We start from the raw sequence: 21,291 nt of genomic DNA, 5'->3' as shown, positions 1-21,291 counted from the left end.
CTTCATATCAACTACATAAGTGACCCTCATAATAGATTCATATGGCGACCTAATTCTCTTTTTAGGAAAGTGTTCCATCTCTTTTTTAAATGGAAATTGGAACCTTATATTTTTTTTTCATATCAGTAATAGCACCTATGATTCGTAGGAAAGGTCTACCAAGTATTATAGGACAAGACGAATTGCATTCAATATCAAGCACAATAAAATCCACAGACACATAATTTCTATTAGGAAGTATGAGAACATTATTTATTCTACCCAATGGTTTCTTAATAGTTGAATCCGCTAAGTGCAGATTAAGGGAACATTCATCCATATCGGTGAGACCTACCACATCACATAAAGATTTTGGTACACGAGAGGGGTGGGCCAAGCTAAATACCGACATGACTTTTGATCCCGTCACAAAGAATTCGAAGATCGGGGTTGTGGTCAGAAACTGTAAAGGATAAATCCTCATGGCAGCTGCAATTATTGGAGGTAGAAGCCACAATCCAGAAGAGGGCGAAAACCATGCAATTGTTGAAGGGATCAATCTCTACGTTGAGCGAGTGACCATCTCTAGTTGTCGAGGCTGATAATCTATGTGCCATCCGAAATCTGCAGCAAAGAGGGAATACTCGGTCTCTATCCTGCTTCCACTACAGAGATGTGTGTAAAATCTCAGAGACTAGAAGATGTCAAATTCGAGCATACTCCTCGAGGGGCCAAGAAAGTTGCTTACACGCTTGCACATGTAGCTGCTAGGAGTGCACACATATTCATCTGGATACTCGACGCACCATTTTTTTTGAGCTTCTTTTAGATGATTGTAAACATAAATGGAAAGCCTTTATTCTCAAGAGAAGAAAAGAATAGTAATAGCATTTCTCAAAACTTGAAATTTTATAATGGCATACATCAAATTTACCCCTTTCTTTTTATATCACTTCATCTTTCATCCACTTTTCCTTTGAACTAAATGAGCCCTAAGATTGTGATTCTATCTACTCCCTCCGTCCCAAAATTCTTGTCTTAGATTTATATAGATACGGATGCATCTAATTCTTATCTTAGATTTGTCTAAATACGGATGCACCAAGTCACGTTTTAGTATTAGGTACATCCGTATCTAGACAAATCGAAGACAAGAATTTTGAGAGTAGAGAGTATTTGTAATGGATCTGTTTAGGACACATCTAGATTTGACATAATTATGTCACATCTAACCTTGTGTTTCACTATGTTTGTGGTTTATTTATTTTTTTGTCTCAGATTTTTTTGGTCCTTGTTGCTGTGTTATTATGAGAGTTTAGATGTGATATTCTTAGAAAACATTTAGATGTGAATTAAGGGGTGTTTGGTTCCAGGGACTTTTTTGTGTTGGGACTAGAAAAAATGTTAGCAAACCAAACAGGGTGAGACTTTTTTAGGACTTTTTGCTAAAAGTCCTTAGAAGCACCTCCTTGAGAGTCTTTTTCAAAAAATACTAGGGACTAGAAAAAGTCCTAGGACTAGAGAACCAAACACCATCTTACACAAACTGATTTGTAATCATAAGGTCTGTTTGGTTTCAATAAGTCACGTGACTTAAAATCAGTGACTTATAAGTCACGCCTGTTTGGTTGTCATCTGACTTATAAGTCACCTGACCATACCTTACCACCTTGTCTTTTTATGTAAAGGTGGTGGAACCCACATAAAAGAGGGTGACTTATAAGTTTTAATAAGTTGGGGTTGAGCAATTTATGACTTATAAGTTAGGGTGACTTATAAGTTGGATCCGTTTAATAAAATAAGTCATTTTTTTTATTTTTCGATTTATAAATTGATGACTTATTTGGAACCATGCCCATGATCAGCTCAAGCCGTGAAGAATCGTCCCTCGGGAGGCACCAAAATCAGTTTTGAACGAAGACGAAGGTGTCACGTGAAGGCGACACGCCAAATTCCCATCGTCAGCGTTTACCCACCCCGAGAAGACCAGACCACAGCGGTCGTCCCCCTCCACCCCCCAGGTGGCGCCACGGCCGTGGCAGCCGTGGGCGGCGCGTGACCCCCTCCTCTCGCACAGTCACACTCTCCCGCACCCCTATCCCCTCAGACTGCACCTGGGGACCCACCTCCCCTCGCACCCGACGCGCCCACCCTGTCAGAGAGACAGACCACGCCTCCTAAACCCTCACTCCTCTCGTCCTTCCCGTGCGAACAGGAGACGTCCTGTTGACTCCTCTGCTCCGCTCTGCTCTGCTCCCCCAATCCCTCCTCTGCACCCCGCGCCTTCGAGGCGAAGCCACATAAAAAAATTGCTTGAGAAACGGCAGGAAGAAAAGCGGGGCAAAAGCTCTTTCCCACCCCCCTCGCCGCGCGGAATCTGCTGTCGACGGGGAGCAACACTCTCGCGGCCTCTCCGGAGGGAGAGCTCGCCGCCGTCGTCGGGTTCGTCTGCTTTCTCCCCCCTTCTCCGTGCCACGACTCGACGCTTCTAGTTCCAGCGGAGTAGGGGAGGGAGGAGGCGTTTTTTCTTTACGGGTTAATTTCGCGTGATTTCTCGGGTCTGCAATGCGCGGCGCGGGGCGAGGAATCAGCGGCGGCCGGGCGGAGATGTTTTTTTGGTAGCACAATCGGTAGCATTTGCGTCGCGGGAGGGGCGGATTTCCTGCCCTTGGCGAGCGTTTCCCTTCCAAGTATCAATCAGCACGGGAGATTGAGATTCGGGGCGGCTTGCCTAAAAATAGAAGATTCGGCCCCCGGAGAGCCGATTCCGTGCTGTTTTATTGGTAAATTTCCCGTGTACTTCTCTCCTGGGGTTTGCGGGGATGCTCTGGTAGCCGCTTCAGCCGCCGCCGCCGCCAAATCTCGGTATGCGCGAAGCTCTGCGTGGAGGCATGTCTAGATGGCGGCGAGTTGTTTCCTCTTTGTTTCTGTTTTTCGTACGGCGTTCGTCCGCTTGGTTGTAACAGTTATATTATTCTACTATCTATGTTCAGTGGCGGAGCTTGGTCAGGGTCAACAGGGGCCAACTATTTTTTCTTCTGCATATTAACACTTGATAGTGACCACTATATTTGTCAAATTTTGACGTGATACCCCAAATTAGCCCCCCTCAGCTCTCCCTAAGTTTCATTTAGCCCCCTCTTAATTCTTGCTGAAGCTCCGCCGCTGTCTATGTATTAGCTGTTCAATTGAACGTGATTTGCTAATGCAGTGGATTCTGTGTGCAGGGTTAAAAGATGTCTGATCAGGAGAGGGATGATATCCCAATGCTGTTAAGAAATATTGAACTACCAAGATTTCCCAGAAGTACATCTATGTGTATGCCGGTCAGGGACGAGGATTATGAAGAAGACACTTACGTGCCCCATACCGGACCTCTATCGAGTCAGCCGTCGAGCCAGGTTGCAGCAGCAGGCAATCCGTTTGTTGTTAGCAGGCACACACCGGATAATAGACCGCCACGACATCCGCAGGTAAAACAAGTCAGCAAGCCGCAAGCCGTCATGCCAGAAGACGCTGGAGGAAACAGGTGGTCTCATGGTGGAGATATTCCAAAGAATGAACATTTGATGATGTCTGGACCTTTGGGACAATGTGATAATCCCGACTGTGTCCATTGCCCTCCTGTGTGCAAAAACAAGAGGCATTTCCAACGGGCTCCAAATCATTTTGACAATAAGGTGGTTTTACTTGCTGTGCTACTTATGCGATTCACTTTATACTTGATGATTAGGCTTAGATCAGTGCACTAATTTTTATGGTAAAACAAACAACCTCAACCTAGTACTGGAATCACCAACATCTCATTTCTGACAAATAACTGAGATCATAGAAGTTTAATACGTCTGATGTTATGGTATAGTTCTTAGCTTGTTTGTCTAGTTAGATCTTCTTAAAACAATGGTTGAAATAGTTCTTAAAACTCTTACAGCTTTTGACTGGTACTAATTCATCAAGTATAAAACAATGGTTGAAATAGTTCTTAAAACTCTTACAGCTTTTGACTGGTACTAATCATCAAGTATAAAACAATGGTTGAAATAGTTCTTAAAACTCTTACAGTTTAATACGTCTGATGTTATGGTATAGTTCTTAGCTTGTTTGTCTAGCTAGATCTTTTTAAACAATGGTTGAAACAGTTCTTAGAACTCTTACAGCTTTTGACTGGTACTAATGTGAGTTTCTCCTCTTTTGAAGCTTCATAATATTCTCTATAGTCACCATCGTGGTTGGAAGAAGAGCATTGAGCGTTTCCTTTCGTACATTCCGATTATGAACCCACATGCGAAGGTTGTTCAACAATGGAATCAATTCTTTGTGATATCATGCCTGGTTGCCATCTTCATCGACCCCCTGTTTTTCTTCCTGTTGTCAGTAGAGAAGGTAACATTTTACAAATTTGCCAGCTAACAACTCCATTCTTTCTACACGTCGTCTTGGAGAATTGACACATTCTCCAATGTACACCCTTTTCTGAGAAAATGGTAGGAGCCCTGCCTTTGCATTATGTGAATGCAAGTTCTTTGAAGCACTGTATGCCTCTGCAAAGAGTTAGGCGCACCAATATACTACCTCTGTAAACTTTTATAAGATTTTTTAGGTCACTACTTTAGTAATAACATCTGTACATTTTCTACTTGCCTACTAGTAAACATTATTGAAAGATAAGTCCAGTAATAACATCTGCACCACTTTTAAGAAAATCAAAGATATTTTACCTCTGGCCTCGCATCGTAGATGCATGCGGCCTATGTTTATTACAGCAAACTTCAAGAGTGTCAAACAAGAAAAGTATGACATGCCAAACTCACATGGAAAATCAAAACACTTGTGTATATTAGGCATTAGCAGCCAAAGTTTAAAGAGGCTGATTCTTCGCATCATGAAATATCACATAAACAAGAATGGAGTACTATAAAAATGACTAATACATTAGATAGGTTTGGTTAGATGCGTACATCTGTCTGCTGGTGCTATTTTGTAAAAAGCTCAGTTGTGGTGCCTTGCTAATTTCTAAACTTGTAATTATTTTGCTGACTTCGGGTGATGCTGTGACGTTTCTGGACATGTGTTGTTTGATGGTATTACTCCATACTTTCACCTCAGAGAGTTGATATCTATTGTGGTGATAGCGGTAGGAGCAAGAAGGTTTCATAACGTTTTTCAGGGAGCACTCACCCTCAAAATTCATTACTATAGACACATTAAATCAGTTGTCTTAAGGATTTGCAATATGAAGATATGTTGGGACTAGTCAATATTAGCTTTTCTTGCTGTTGTAATTCTGATAAAAACAGACGGCACTTGCGATTTTCCTTTTGGGTTCAATGCAGGATAAGAAATGCATAGTATTCAACTGGAAGTTGGCGACAGGACTTGCCGTTGTGAGAAGTGTTTCTGATGCTATTTATTTTCTGCACATGCTTCTTCAGGCAAGTGGTTAATCGGTTTTTATATTCTATAATCTAGACAATGCTTCACATTTTACCAGCATGGATGAAGTGGGTACAAGATGTAATTATGTGAATGACATATTGTTAACTTAGTATGCATACTAAACTATCCTTGTACTGTTAAACCTAATAGCTTGTTGATTCTATTTCGAATGGTTTTTATTGTCTTGTTAATTCGTTTCACATACTACTAGTGTATATTAAATTTTAGACAAAATAGCTGACCAGCTCAAAAATTCTGCCATGAAAGAAATATCTTGTCAACATAAAAACTTGACCACCTTATTTGTTCTTTTGAAACAGCCACCAGGGGGGAGAAATCCCTACCTGAATATGATCTCATTTCAAAAAGAGATTGATCCAGTTTATAAGGAACTGGATTAAAAACCTTAAGAGCCCAAGGGGCAAGCGTGCCGAGGCAGGAAAACAGGAAAACAGGAAACACACACACACAAAACCAAGTACACAGTAAGGGCATGTACGATGGTTGATAAGATAGTCTTATCTTAAGTCTTGCATCTAGTTTAGAGATGACAAAAAAAAATGTCTACAATGGGTCATCTCTTAGCCTTATCTTCAATAACTAGCTATTCGTAAAAATGTGGTGAGACAAATTGTGCTAAGAGATCATATCTTGTCTTCTCTTAAATAAGAGAAGACAAGCCTTTTCTTATGATTTCTCTTTCCTCCACCTCATCATTTATCCTACGTGTCAGTCCTAAGATAGAACCATTGTACATGCCCTTACGACACACCACGCAAGGAACAACTGCGTAGACCAATAGATGGATCTAGGTGACTGTAGAGATGCTGCACGGGTTATGACATAAGCACATACATGGGACACTAGCAACAGAGAGGAGACAATTGGGAGGCAAACTTCAAAATACACACATTAAAGCTCCAACAAGACGTCACTCTAGCCATTGAAGGGTAGACCGCAGGTAGTCATGTCAAGTAATTGTCCCATTACCAATTCCGCGCCATCCAGCACCCAAAGGAAGGGTGGTCATAGCCCAGGAGAGAATTAGAATGGAGGCGGGGAGGCTCTGGCTCGACGAACAAGCACGAGGGAGAAGCGCCCTTTCGCCGCCGGAAGGGAGGAAGTGGCGAGAAAGGGCGAGGAAGAAGTGACATGATTGTAGAGTTCTGCTAGTAAAAATATCTCCACCGGAGGGAGGTCATAGCCCAAGGTGAAGTGTAAATGAAGGGCACACACAACATGAGAGAGATGACAACAATGGTCACCAAAGGGCTGCATGGTGGGCACGCAGAGGCCAATCCTGCAGCTGCGGCGCGGGATCCGGTTGTTGGAGAGCTCATAGGGCGGCAGCTGCGTTGGTCGAGGTCAGAGGGCTCGCCGGTCACCAACGGGAGCCAGGAGGCGCTGACCGGTGCAATGTAGGCGGATCCATGGAGGGGGATGCAGGATGCAACTGTGAAGGGTTGGATCCGAGAGGCAGTGGGGGGGGGTCTTGGTTGTGCGAGGAAGGAGTCTCGTCGTTGTCAGCCGCCGGCGGGCTTTGCCGTTCGTTGTGTGCTGGCGGCAGCGAGGAGAGTGACGGAGGATGGGGTGGCAGTGGCAGGCAAGTCGGGTTTCCGCCCGAGCCGCCTCAGAGAGATGCCCAGGGGGTCCGGCCAGACCGTGGCCAATCTTGTTCCTGTTGAAGTGTATATGTGGATTGCCTATCCCTTTCCATCAGTTCAGACTTTTGGTTGCGTTGGCTAGTGCATGAAGCTTAACATGGTATCAAAGCCTAAGGTCTTGAGTTCAAATCCTGGCTTTCGCAATTTTTGTCCAAAATTTGCTGGGCATTCGGTTAGGTGCCTCGATTTATATTCACCGAAGAGAGCCAATGTTTGGAGGAGAGGAAGAAATCATGAGTCAAATCATGGAGAAAATAAGAACAGCCGGACACATCAATCCAAACATGTGTAGCATTCATGGTTGTGGGGACTGATACAAAGAAAACGGGGCAGAGCCATGGACGTCGTCGGGCGCCGTTGAGAGCCATGGGCGCCACCGGGCACCACCGTGCAGGAGCCATGGGCACCGCCGGCCGATGGCGCGCCACCGCGCAGGAGCCACAGGTGCTGGCGCGCAGCGGTCGCCGCTAGTTTTGCGCGAGGTGGGGATCGGAAGCGGAGACGGCGGCGCTTCGTGATGTGTGTGCTTGAAGCCTCGAACGAATACAAGATAAGATGCAGGAGGCGGAGCTTTGTGTGTTTGTGGCTGAGATATCGCTGAAAAAAATGTCGTGTAGTGGTTGGATTCTTACGAACGTGGATGGGCTGTTGGCCTATGTACGCTGGGCTTTAATACAACACAATATTTCGGTTTATTCGGGTGATTCGGTCAACAGACTGGAACGACCGAATTCACTGAAGCAATTTCGGTTTCTCAGGTTTGCTGACCGAGCGAACAACCGATGCTTCGGTTCTCGGTTTTTTCGGCTTCGGTCTCGATTTTTTGGGCTCCGGTCTTCGGTTCTCGGTTTTTATGCCCACCCCTATCTGTGTCCATCTATAGGCCTCTTGAGTCTATTCACGTGTTGACTTCCAGCGTCGCATGTGACAGGGGTGTTGAAGTGTATATGTGGATCGCCTAGCCCTTCCCATCAGTTCAGACTTTTGGTTGCGTTGGCTAGTGCATGAAGCTTAACAGTTCCATGTACTGTTGTCATCCCACCTTATTTGTTATGTGGGTTTTGTACAAAGACTTGAAGTTGAATTAGATCTGTTCTACTGATACCGGGCTTGTCTTTGAATTAGATCTGTTTCACATATACCAATTTGTGAACATCAACCAAATATTTTATCTAGTGGTAGTCTTTTGTTGAACAGAACTCATGGGGGAAATGGAGCTGCATTTTTTGTTATAATAATTTTGAAGGTTCTACTTTATTCATGTGTGCTCTCTACTTTGATCTCAGTTGTGCTGCCAACAATTGTTATGTAGCTTCAAACTTATGTCATGATATTGATGAACATAATGATACTTCTCTTTCAGTTCAGACTGGCTTATGTAGCTCCAGAGTCAAGAGTAGTGGGAGCTGGAGATTTAGTTGACGAGCCAAAGAAAATAGCTGTTCATTATCTTTGTGGTTATTTTTTACTTGATTTCTTCGTTGTGCTTCCACTCCCTCAGGTGACTAAGACTTTCTACATTGATACCAGTCGTTTTAGATATCAAGCTTCCTCATCTCATTCCTAACAAGGACCACTTGTTATTTATGCCAACATATTTGTTCTAAGCCACACTCAAAATGCATGTATAATGTATTGCATATTTTGACTTGCTTTGGTTGCGCACGTTACAAACATATTTAGGCGAACCAGAAACTGCAAAGATCATATATAACTTGGCATAACAGTGATTATAAGAAGGCAAAATGAAGGTCGTGCTTACATAGGATCTACACATTTTAGCTCAGCCGATAATATATATTCCTAATAAATTTGCATGCATGCAAATTTCCTTTCTATGCAGCAACTGTTCTAATCTTTTCTCTAGATGGATGAATGGTTCTCATCTGCTTACTGTTCCAGTTACTCGTATAAACCAGGGAGAATTGCTCTCTTTTTCAAGTTCGTGACCAAAATAGACATATCATTGAAAGAATTTGACTTCCTTTGAACTTCCTTGCTATGTTTGTGCCATGTACTAACTGCTAAGTTTTTTCTTTGTTGCTTGATCAAGGTGATTATATTGGCGATTATCCCTAGATCTTTTGGCTTATCAACAACAGCAGATGATGCCAAGAATTATTTGCGTGTCATTATTCTTCTTCAATATGTCCCCCGCATCATCAGATTTGTACCATTGCTCGGTGGTCGTCAGTCTGCCACTGGATTCATATTTGAGTCAGCATGGGCTAATTTTGTGATTAATCTTCTAATGTTTGTTTTAGCGGGTCATGTCGTCGGTTCATGTTGGTACCTTTTTGGATTACAGGTCAGTTCATTTTTTATTGCAATTTACAGAACCATAAAGTTAACTTCCTCAATTGTATTTTACTAGTGCTAGAATATTACTCTCCGCCGGCATTGTTATAGAGAGTGGTCCTGAAGACACGTCCAGTTGCATTTAGTTCTAACATTTTTTGAGAAAAATATGTGCTCTGACTTAACTGCAACTAAAAGGAAAAATGTGATAGAAAGTTAAAAGCTGCCAGATACTGCTGCTTAATTTAATTTGTACTATGTCTCAGTTATGTATACTTCAGCAGTTATCCTTGATCATAAGTTATTCAATTTGCATAGTCAGTGCTTAACACCTGATGCCTATAAATACTTCTGTTTCATATTTTGTCACAGAGGGTTAACCAATGCCTACAAAATGCTTGTTCTGCGTCAAACATTTCGTCGTGTAAGGTTTTCCGAGACTGTGGACTCAACTTTGATATTGGAGGGCAGAATGAGCAAATTAGTCAGCAATGGTTTAATGAGCCAGCCTCAACAGCTTGTTTTGACACCGGGAATGATACTAATTTCCAGTATGGGATTTATCAGCAAGCTGTTCTGCTGGCTACGAAACACAGTGCTGTTACACGCTATGTATATTCATTATTTTGGGGTTTTCAGGTATTTTACATCTATTGCCCGTGTTCTTCTATTTCACTTAGGTATCCCTTTTGTTGTACTTGACATGTGGTGAATAGACTTTTCCACAACATACTTCCTTATTTTTACCTTTTTTTATCTCCGTACTGAATCTACTTACCAGTGGTGTTTCCATCTATTTGTACATGTTTTAATTTAGAGAATTTAAATTTATTCTTGCTGACATTTATTTTTGAATGTAAATGGTTCCATTTCAGCAAATCAGTACTTTGGCTGGAAATCTTATCCCAAGTTACTTCGAAGGGGAAGTCCTCTTCACTATGGCTATTGTTGGTTTGGGACTGTTGCTTTTTGCACTACTCATCGGGAACATGCAAAATTTTCTCCAAGCTCTTGGAAGCCGGTATGAGGTTATTACTGCTAGCTTATTTATCACGCTGTATGATCCACCTAGTTATCAATGAGCTCACACTACCTTTCCATGGAAACCTCATGCTAATTATTCATTACTGACATGAGAACCCTTACTTATTATGCATGCTTATGTATCTCAATTAGAACAATTCAGTCAATAATTATTATTTGTAGCAATATGAATCTTGATGTGGTGTATGAAGTTTTCCTTGTCTTTTTGTAGGAAACTAGAGATGCAACTTAGACGGCGTGATGTTGAGCAGTGGATGAGCCATAGACGACTGCCTGAAGATTTGAGAAGGTTTTACCTTGTGACTTCTAAACAAATATTATTGTTTTACATATTTCATGGTCTTGTACAATTGTACTCGAAAGAAGTTTTATTGTTTTGACATGTTGCTAATCTACTTTGCTTGTTATGCTTCATGAACTTGTTCTCTGTTATTTGTGCTGTTTCTACAGTTCGTATAGAAATAACAGTTTGCCAAATACTGGTGTAGTCAATCTCATGTTTCATGAAGAACTATCTTAAAACTTCATGAAAAGCTATCTTAATTTGTTTCATTGGGACAACAAATGTGTATTGTATTTCGAGAACAAGCTTTAAAAGAAGAGTGAATTCCAGTATTTACCCTCTACTTTGACACGGCTTTTAAGTTTAGCAGATTTTCATCCGAATTATCTCATTTAGTGGAAGTTTTTTTTGGTTCTTACCCCTTTTAAATTTTCAAGAGCGATCCAACAGGGGTGTCCCAGCCGTCGGGTACACTTAACATGCCATGTTGTGGTTTTCCTTCTGTTTTTTTTTCCTGCACACTAACAGGTCGAATGGCTTTACACGGCTTTTTTCTCACTGTCGTCAGGTGTACATACATGCCCATCTTGCAGTTGGTTTAGCTAAACAGTTGCATGCGGGTGCGTGAGACGGATACGGCTTAGGGACACGAACCGGTTCAGATGCAAGGAGGAAACTACGACATGGCTAAAAACAGGCAAAACTTTCGCTAAATGGGGTAATCCGGATGGAAAACAGTTAAATTGGGTATTTAGCATAAAAGGTCAAAATAGGAGGCGAAAGCTGGAATTCACTCTTAAAAGACATAAAACAATGATTTAATGCACTAAATTCTCACATATGTAGTTAACCTCCATACTCGTAACATGTGCCATCTCATGGCAATGTCAATAAAGACCTGAATTGTGGTTTGAAAATTTTCTTCATGTTACTTTTGAGTTTAGTTTTATGCTTCAAAGATAGTAACCGTTGGAGGTTTCTAAATGTACAGGAGGGTTAGACATGCAGAAAGGTTCACCTGGGCGGCCACTCAAGGAGTAAATGAAGAGGAGCTCTTAAGTAATTTACCAGAAGATATTCAAAGGGACATACGTCGACATTTCTTTAGATTCCTTAATAGGGTATGTAATAAGTTGGCTGCAGTACTCTTTAATACGGTATATTTCAGTCAGCACCGTGAGGATAGGGAATGAATTAAACACTAAAATTTTAAGAAAAAGAGATTAATGGGTGATCCCAATATAAACAGCTAGAGATCTCAGCAATCTTTTTCCATCGAAAAGTGGCACGTATTTGATCTGTTCAGGTTTGGAGTATCACCAAAGAGCTAGCTATGGACAGGGGTGCGTGGAAGCTTGCTATCCATGTACCAGAGCCATGAGTTGGTTGCAAGATCTTATGGGTTTCACCTCTAGCCTACCCCAACTTGTTTGGGACTAAAGGCTTTGTTGTTGTTGTTGTAGTTTGCAGGTTCGCCTTAGTATCTATGCCTGTCTGGTAATGACCTCTCCTCACATTTCTTATGGAATCCCTGAGTGTAATTGTTCTGCAGGTTCGATTGTTCACCTTGATGGATTGGCCTATCTTGGATGCTATCTGTGATAAATTAAGACAAAACTTATATATCAGTGGAAGTGACATTCTTTATCAAGGTGGCCCTGTTGACAAAATGATCTTCATAGTGAGAGGCAAGCTAGAAAGCATCAGTGCAGATGGAAGCAGGGCTCCGTTACAAGATGGAGATGTATGTGGAGAGGAACTCCTCACATGGTACTTGGAACACTCTTCAACAAATAAAGGTCTGCAATATCTGGCCTGCCTGCTTGTTATACTCCATATATTGTTCATAATTGTAGCATCACATGTACTGCTACTGTTTCAGATGGCGGGAAAAGTAGATTTCATGGTATGCGTTTGGTTGCTATACGTACCGTGCGATGCTTAACGAATGTTGAAGCTTTTGTACTTCGAGCAAGTGATCTTGAACAAGTTACTGGACAATTTGCACGGTTCTTGCGCAATCCGAGAGTGCAGGGGGCTATCAGGTAGCCACTTGCTTGTCTGGTTTATCATATTGATCATCACGTTACTGTTTATCAAATAAAGTTGAGTTCGACTGGAACTGTAGGATGCTGAAGCTGTTGTTTTGATTAATTTTAACAGTGAGAAAATATGAGTAACTTTACTAGTGCCATGTATTGTGGTGATTAAGATTACCAGCTCAAAATCCTTCCATGATAAGAACTAGTATTATCTATGGTACTTAAGTATCCGTTTTCTGATCTCTGTATTACTACTTCGTTGGCTGATGCCTGAGACTAAGTGCTGCAAATGTGTTGGACAGGTATGAATCACCCTACTGGAGGACCATCGCTGCAGCGCGCATCCAAGTCGCATGGAGATATCGTAAGAGAAGACTAAAGCGAGCTGAAAGATCAAGGCCAAGCGAAGAACCCGATCGTATACCGGGTACATGTTCTCAGTATGCTTTTCAGCCTGGACAGAGGGGGTGATAGTCTGCCTAAGTAGGTAGTACTAACTATTGGGTAACAGTTCAACATCTCCAGCCTCTAGAAATCCTGAAATCCGCGGACACAACTCTTTGGTTCTCTGATCTGGTACTTCCAAATGTGTGAAACTAATCTCCTTGTATATAGATATAATATGGTTTATGTATGGTTTGAGTGTCGATTGTTCCGTGTTAGGGTGGTTGAGCAAACCAGAGGCAATTCTCAAAAGAAAAAGATAGAGTAAACAAGAGACAAAATTAGGAGAAGAGCCAAATGAACAGTTGAGGGTGGGGCAAAATGGATTTTTTTTCCTTAAGAAAGAGAACATGACAGACAGAAGCTTTGTGCCCACGCTTCATGGTTCCATTTCCAGCACACTCCTCTTTTTCTTTTCTTTTGGAGGTGCATTAACCTGCGTTAGAAATTAAGATTTCGTGCAGAGAACACAAGTTGATTTATGCGCTATTATGCTTCTATCACCTTATTGTTTGTATATAAATTATTGGCAGTAAGGATCGCGGTGGGAGAAGACAGTTAGTTTTCCCTGCAAAAAAAAAGAAGACAGTTAGTTAGACTAGAAAAAAAATATTGAGTTTGTTGTGAAGTTGTTGTATTGAAGATACAGCCAAGTCCGCTTTAAATTGTGATGTTTAGTTTGAATTAAAGAATCATTTTGAAATTGTGAAACTTAATCTGAGTTAAGAACTAAATTTTTCAAATTTAAATTTTGTATAACTGCGAAGTTATCTTGAGAGACGCCATAACTATGTGAGATACACGCGCCAAATTCATTTCGCAAAACGACATGAATAATTCACTGAACCAAGTGAAGCCAGACAAAAGTCATTTCAGTATTATTTTACGTTGTCATCTCATTATTTGCTCTTTACTTTAAGCTTCCAACGCCCATGTTAATGAACCGGATTATTTTTAAATCCCACGAAGACTTTATTACTGCACAACGGGTAGGAACCAGAACGGAAACATGAACTGTATCTTAAAAGGAAAATCATTCTGTTTAGCTGACCGATCACACGAAACGTTCCGCCACCCACAGCCATTGGATCACATCCGATCCAACTGCAGTCCACATCTGTTTTTTCTTGCCCTAACCAGCCACGTGCCCCCTTATCTTGGCTGCGCTCGGTTTCTCTTGGCTCCTTGAACTCCGCTCCAGGAGCGGGCTAGACTTTAGCTAAATTTGATGGAGCTGCTAAAACCCAACTCCGCGAAGCGGGGAAGTTCCGAACAGGGCCTTTATCTCTAGAAATCTCCGCCGTCTTTCCCCAACCATTTTCACCCATTCTCTCTTTAAGCTCTCATCCTCTAACAAGACACCGCGGTTTCATTTGTCACCGCCTGAAGTCGCCTCTCCAGAAACCTCCACCGTCTTTCCCCAACCATTTTCACCCGTTCTCTCTTTGAGCTCTCATCCCCTCACAACCATGGATGTCGCCTCCCCGAGCTCAGTCACAACCGCCAGTGCCATTGCAGCAATAATTCCCGCAGCTATGCTACTGCTGTGTCACGCGACCATGTTTATGCAACAAGACCTATGTTGCAAACACAAATTTGCAACAATATATCGGTTGCAAAAAAAAAACAATAACAAGATTTGAGTTGCAAAACAAATTCTCAAACTAATTTTGTAACATGACCTCTGTTGCAAAAAAAAACTTCAACACAACCATTGTTGCAAAAGAGTTCTAACAACACGTTGCAAAAGTGATGACGACGCTCGCGCATGAGATCGTGTCAGATCTGATGGCTTGGCGGCCGGCGTGTAGCACGCTCCATCTCAAAAACAAAAGTTGGAGGATGGGCTCTAGTTAGTCTTACGGTGCAGCTAAATCTCAGTCGACTGAGACTTCGCGAAGTCTCAGTCGACGAGATTAGCCGTTCAAATTGATTAATCTGTGTTTGTCGCTGTTGTATAGTGTTTGTTCAAAGATGTATTGGGCTGAGGCTGGAAACGGGCAGGGTGTCTGTCTTCCGCTGTGTGGGCTTCTTAACTTTGTTTCCTTGTCTGGCCTGTGGCCTCTGCCTTGCAGTCCTTCCCATTTTTTTATTTCTTCTATTATTTTTCCGATCTTACAGTGGAATCTTAGGGACGCAGCTCACTATGTGTGTGTACACGGGTACTTGTCTAGCTTTTCCCCTGTTCTAAAGAAAATCTACCTTTATCCCTTTTTTCCTTTTCCTTTTAGTGTGTTTATTACTTTTTATTTTGTTCTATTCGGTCACTTTTATTTTTATTTCTATTTCTGTTTTATTTTTGTCTTACTTCTTTTGGAGATACATCTAAAATTCTGTAGCACATAATTTTGTGACACACATGAATAATTTTTATTCTCACTCGTTGTTGTACTTTTCTACATGGATTTTGTTATTTACTTATTTGTATGCTGCCTCTCTATCATTTTTTATTTTTTTTCTTTATTTATCACCAAAAAAATTATCATGTTTATATGCCCTATTTATTTTCAACATCAGGTTGATAGAGAAGCATTTGCTTTTCCTTTTTTTTGCATGAAATGGAGATGTAATTACCGAAGGGGATTGCTAATACTCATTCGACTGAGTTTTAACAAAGTCTCAATCGATGTCCTCATCGTTGATCATTTGATGCTTCAAGATTTGTGCAAACCCATTTTTTATTTAGTTTAGTTCTGCTTTCCTTTTTTGTTTAGTTTTGTTCTGCTTTCCGGTGTTTGTGAGTTATGTGCAATGCGCTGGGCTCAAGTTGGTTGGGCAGGGATTTTTCTTGTTTGGTTCGCCTTTTTATTTTTTAATTAACAATTTCGTCCATTTTTAATTTATGTATTTTCACTATTTCTTTTATTTTCTTGTAAGTGTCATTTAACATTTTTTTTCTTGTGTTGGTGTTCCTCGTGCCGTTATTTATTTGCCTTTTTCCCACCTTTTCTTATTTTCTTATTTTATTCTTTATTTCACTTTTAATTGCTTTTAAAATATATTTTTGCTAAATACATGATACTAGCTACATTTTTATATTTTATTAAATCATAACTTCTATTTTCTCCATTTGGCTGCACAATCGTCGTGACTGTAATTACATATCTTCCACACTACTGCAACACAATGTTGTTTTATTGAGGGACGAGGGGCAGTTGCATGTCTACCATTAAGTACGTAACTGTAAGTGTCATGCCCTTACTGCAAGCGCATGTTTTCAATGCGATTGCAACTCAGTGTTGTTTTGTCAGGGGAGGGGTAGTTGCATGTCTAGTACTAGGCACGCAACTGCAAGTGTCGTGCCCAGATGCAATTGCATGTCTTCAACGCACCTGCAACTCAGTGTTGTTTTGTTGGGCGAGGGGCAGTTGCACGTCTACTAGTAAGCACGCAACTAAAGTGTCATGCCCAGGTGCGACTGCATGTGTTTCAAGGGATCTGCAACTTTGTAGTGTGTTTTTGTTGGGAAGAGGGCTAGTTGCATGTCTACTACTAGGCACGCAATTGCAAGTGTCGCGCCCAGATGCAACTGCATGTCTTCAACGTGACTACAACTCAGTGTTGTTTTGTCAGGGGAGGGGCAGTTGCCTGTCTGCTACTAGGCACGCTCAACTGTAAGTGTCTCTCTCGAATGCAACTATTTGGTGTTTTGTCGGGGGAGTAAGCTAGTTGCATGTCTACCACTATACACGCAACTCAAGGTGTCACGCCCGACTACAACCGCATGTCTTCGATAAGATTGCAACTATGTGGTGTTTTTGTGGGGGGGGGGGGTAGACCAGTTGCATGTCTACCTGTAGGCACACAACTTTAAGTGTGACCCCCGGTTGTATTTGCATGCCTTTGATAGGACTGCAACTATGTGGTGCTTTGTTAAAAGGAGTAGGCTAGTTGCATGTCTAGCACTAGGCATGCAATCGTCACCCCGGGCTTAAACTACATGTATTCGATAGAACCGTAATGATGTCATGTTTTGTCGGGGTAGGCCAGTTGCATGTCTACCACTAGGCACACAACTGCAAGTGTCACGCATTTCTACAACCATGTGGTGTTCTGTTAGAGGGGGGTAGGCCAGTTGCATGTCTATCACTAGGCACGCAACTTCAAGTGTCACCCTCGATTGCAACTGCATGTCTTTGATAGGATTGCAACTATGTGTTGTTTTTGCCAGGGTGAGTAGGCTAGTTGCATGCCTACCACTAGGCACCCAGCTGCAAGTGTCACCCCTGACTGCAACTGCATGTCTGTGGTGGGACTACAACTCATTGATATTTTGCCGGGGCCAGGGGTAGTTGCATGTATGCCACTAGACACGCAACTATGAGTGTCACCCTCGATTTGCAACTACATGTCTTCAACACGACTGCAACCGTGTGGTGTTTTGTCGGTAGGGAATATCTTAGTTGTGTGTCTACTACTAGACACGCAACTACAAGTGTCACCCACCAATACAACCGCATGTCCTTGATACGACTTCAACTCATTGTTGTTTCTTTTCTTCTTCTTTTTTCATTCATTCTTCTTGTTTGGTTTTCTGTTTTTCCATTTTTGTTTCTTTTAAAAAACTTATAAATATACTAAAATGAGCATTAGTAAAAAAAATCTTTGGAATTTTCAAAATATGTTAAAAAATTCAAATTTTGTTAGCACTACTTAAAATTTGTTTACATTTCCAAAAAAAGTTTTATAAATTCAAAATTTTGTTTGCGATTAAAACAATTTTTCATGTTTTTAAAATATATGTTCTGAATATAAAAACTGTTCTATTAGGAAATTTTCTGCAAAGAGTTAAAAATGTTATCATTCTAAAGACATGTTCTTGTTTCTCAAAAACTGTTCATGTCTTTCAAAACAATTATTGTGTTTTCATAAAATATTTGAATTTTCCAAAATTGTTCGTGTTTTATAAACTGTTTGGGATTTTAAAAATTGTTCAGATTTTAAAAAATTGCTCAGAATTATAAAATCGGTCATATTTTATTTATTTATTTGACAATTTGAAAAATTGTTTGTGTTTTTAAAAAATTGTTCATAATTGTTATTTTTTTGGATTTTCTCACTTCTGAATCTTAACCCTGTTGCGTGTTCCTATGTAGTTCACGCCTTGCATGATCACCAGTCACCACGAGGCCAACTAGCTAGCTGCACTCGTTTGAAGTGTGGGATCGCGTTACAAAAAAGGAGTTGCTTTCACGTGGACCTTTTTTTAGCAACCTTTCACATGGACCTGTGCGTCCGGCTGGGTGCACTCGTTTCCTTCACCACACGGGGTGAAGCCCAGCACGCGTTTCTCACCACAGCACATAACTTAAGCCCACACAAGAAAAAATACAACCCAGCAGCCCACATGATAAACAGGCCGAATCTAACATGGATGATGTCAGCGACTGAGACTTCGACTGAGACCTAAACAAACCCTTAGTCTTATATTTTTGAAGTGTTAAAATGGTATTTTTGAAGTTTTAGAAAAATAGAAAAATATTCAACATGTTTATATGGATGGATATTACACAATAGGAAAGTTTGGTGATGAAACGAGTAGACATGTGAGCTATACAAATAAATAAATAAATAATAGTGATTTCTAATAGTGAATAACACAATGTTCTATCACGTAGAGTTTTTTTTTTTGGATTTTTTTGAAACTTTAAATATGATTCTTAAACTATTCAAAATTAATAACGTCCTCCAATGCACCCGTCTCCAAAAATCCACTGTATCTTCGCTACATTGTCGAAATCAAAACAGACATGTCTATTACATTTTTTACAGGAATCGCACGCTCCACGCAGGACACGCTCAGTCCGCCGGTCATCGCATCTACTTGCGCCCGCGGCCGTCGACGTCGACGTCGCCGGCGCGGAGGACAACGTCGCGGATGTTCGTGACAAACTCGTCCCAGCCAAGCCACGAGCCCCGCACCGCGGGGTCGAAGCTCGCCGAGAACACCCCGTACGGCACGCCCAGGAGGAGCCCGAACAGCAGGAACGCGACCCAGACGGGCGGCTGCAGGTCGTCGAGCCCGGTGGCCGCGGCCGCCGCGCGCAGGGCCGCCTCGCCGGCCGCGGTGGCCGCGAGCGCGGCCGGGGGGACCCGCCGCGCCGTGCGCCACAGCACCTCCTCGGACTCGAGGAACGAGAGGTCGCCGCCGCGCTCCCGCCGCCCGACCCACTCGTCCCACTCCTCGTCGCTGACCGACGCGTCGGCCACCAGCAGCGAGCCGAGGACGAAGGAGGCGAGGGAGTAGACGAGCGGCATCCACGCGGGGACGCGGTCGACGCCCGCGGCGTCGCCGAGGTAGCCCAGCAGCGCGGGCACCCCCGCGAAGGAGAAGGCCGCGACGGCCGGGAGCTTCCAGAGCACGCCGAGGTCGGGGCTGCGGCCCGGGAGGTCGGCGTCGAGGAGGGACCGGAGGAGCTCGTCGTCCTCGCCGCCGAACACCTCCGACTCGTCGGCGAGCCCCGCGTCGACGAGGTTCTGGAGGAAGGTCCGGAGGTCGTTGTTTCTGTTGCGGTAGGCGTCCAGGAGCTTCCCCGCCAGCGTCCCGAGATCGTCCTCGGGGGGCTTGCTGGCCTCGTCTTCGGTGGCGTCCGTGCCGCGGCTGCCGCCGGGGCTCGAGCGAAGGCGGAGGTGGCGGTAGGGGAGACGACGGGGGAGCTGGAGAGACGAGCGGGGGCGAGGGGGCGGCCGGGAGTAGAGGGGGGAGGAGGTCCGGGTGGGGGTGAATGAGAATCGGGAGAGGAGGAGGGACTCCATTGTTTTGCTTCTCGTGTTCTTATCCCACGGCCGGGGCCCGGTGGGATTATTTAGGGGAGCTGTCAAATTGGGGATTTTGTGGTTCACCCTTTTGCTAGGGTCCTTTTTCTTTCTCCTTCTAGGGCCTTTTTGATTCACAGGATTGTCAAAATGAAGGAATAGGAAAAATGCAGAAATAGGATGCCATGTCTTATAGTATCCTACAGGATTTGAAAGAATGTTTGATAGCGCATGAAAAACAAAGGAATTCTACAAAGAGGTTTGAGTGGATGGAAATTTTCCTTCAAAATGTAGTACAAATGAATCCTATGAAAAAATTTCTAAGGATGTCAATCCTACGAATCAAACAAGCATCACAGGAAAAATTCCTAAGGGTCCAAATCCTCCAAAAATCCTATGCAATTCCTTTGAATCAAAGGAGCCCCTAGTATGTCTTTGCTTTGTTTCTGCTTGCAATGGTATAAGCATTACGTAATCCTAGGCCCACTAAACAAGCGTCACGATCCCTCACCCCCAACTTGGTCTTTTCCGCACTTTCGCGGCTATTTGATCCTTCCATGTCATTCGTCCGGCAGTAGGCGGATGATAGGGTTATGGTTATTTAACCCTTTGCAAGTTGAGGGTAGAGTTAGAACTTGATGAAATTTTTGGGTTCCTTTACAAGTAACACACAACGGTCAGTGGTTTTAGGCAAAAGTTGTGCATTGCGATGTGAATTTTTGCTGGCTATTCACAATCTGTTTGTTCAAATTGTCGTCTATACTATGCACATAGCTTTAGGTCAAAGCTCATACGGTCATTGGATTGACGCTTGATCAATCTAGTAGTAATTGTATTGCTGCAATGGTGTGCACCGTTAACGGGAGAAGGGCATGAGGATTGCGGCCGTACCGTTGAAGGAAAAATGCCCATAACGGATTACACTCTTGACAATCTCTCTGCACGGAGTTTCTTGTCAGCCAACAAATCACAGGAGGAGCAACATGTCCCCACGGACGGACTAATGGTGAAGGCGCTTTTGGTGCAGGCGAGGTGGAGAAGGGAAAGACAACAAGAGAACTTTCAGGTGGGTCCACTTCTAAAGAATCTGGGTCAGAAGCAAAATCACAAAAGAACTCGATTTTGCCTCAAGAGTCATAAAAAAACAGCCAGAATCCTAGTGTCTCATAATCACCCCGCCTGCCCTGTCCGATGGTAAGATACTCTCTTCTCCTCTCACCATCTCCTCTCGGTTCCTCTTCTTTGTGTTCCACTTTTGTTGGTGGGAATTGTTGTTCCGCTCAATGTCATGTCGTTCTGCTCATGCTAATTCCAAATAAGTGCCATGCTAAGCCAAAATAAGCAG

General features: G+C 42.7%; 1 protein-coding gene across 1 annotated transcript; it reads left to right on the top strand.

The window, feature by feature from the left end:
• The first annotated feature begins 2,199 nt into the window (after positions 1-2,199).
• LOC119318011 (probable cyclic nucleotide-gated ion channel 20, chloroplastic) lies at positions 2,200-13,393 on the top strand. Its single transcript, XM_037592519.1, has 13 exons — positions 2,200-2,421; positions 3,207-3,659; positions 4,177-4,362; positions 5,313-5,411; positions 8,443-8,580; positions 9,133-9,387; positions 9,750-10,016; positions 10,253-10,398; positions 10,633-10,710; positions 11,696-11,825; positions 12,257-12,503; positions 12,587-12,749; positions 13,049-13,393. Exons 2-13 carry the CDS (start codon positions 3,216-3,218, stop codon positions 13,215-13,217), a joined length of 2,322 nt encoding a protein of 773 aa, XP_037448416.1. The 5' UTR covers positions 2,200-2,421; positions 3,207-3,215; the 3' UTR covers positions 13,218-13,393.
• The last annotated feature ends 7,898 nt before the right edge of the window (positions 13,394-21,291 follow it).

The sequence above is a fragment of the Triticum dicoccoides genome, chromosome 6A (genome assembly GCF_002162155.2).
Source record: "Triticum dicoccoides isolate Atlit2015 ecotype Zavitan chromosome 6A, WEW_v2.0, whole genome shotgun sequence".
Lineage (NCBI taxonomy): Eukaryota > Viridiplantae > Streptophyta > Magnoliopsida > Poales > Poaceae > Triticum > Triticum dicoccoides.
The sequence above is the reverse complement of the archived record's forward strand: the minus strand, read 5'-3'. Positions and strand labels throughout refer to the sequence as shown.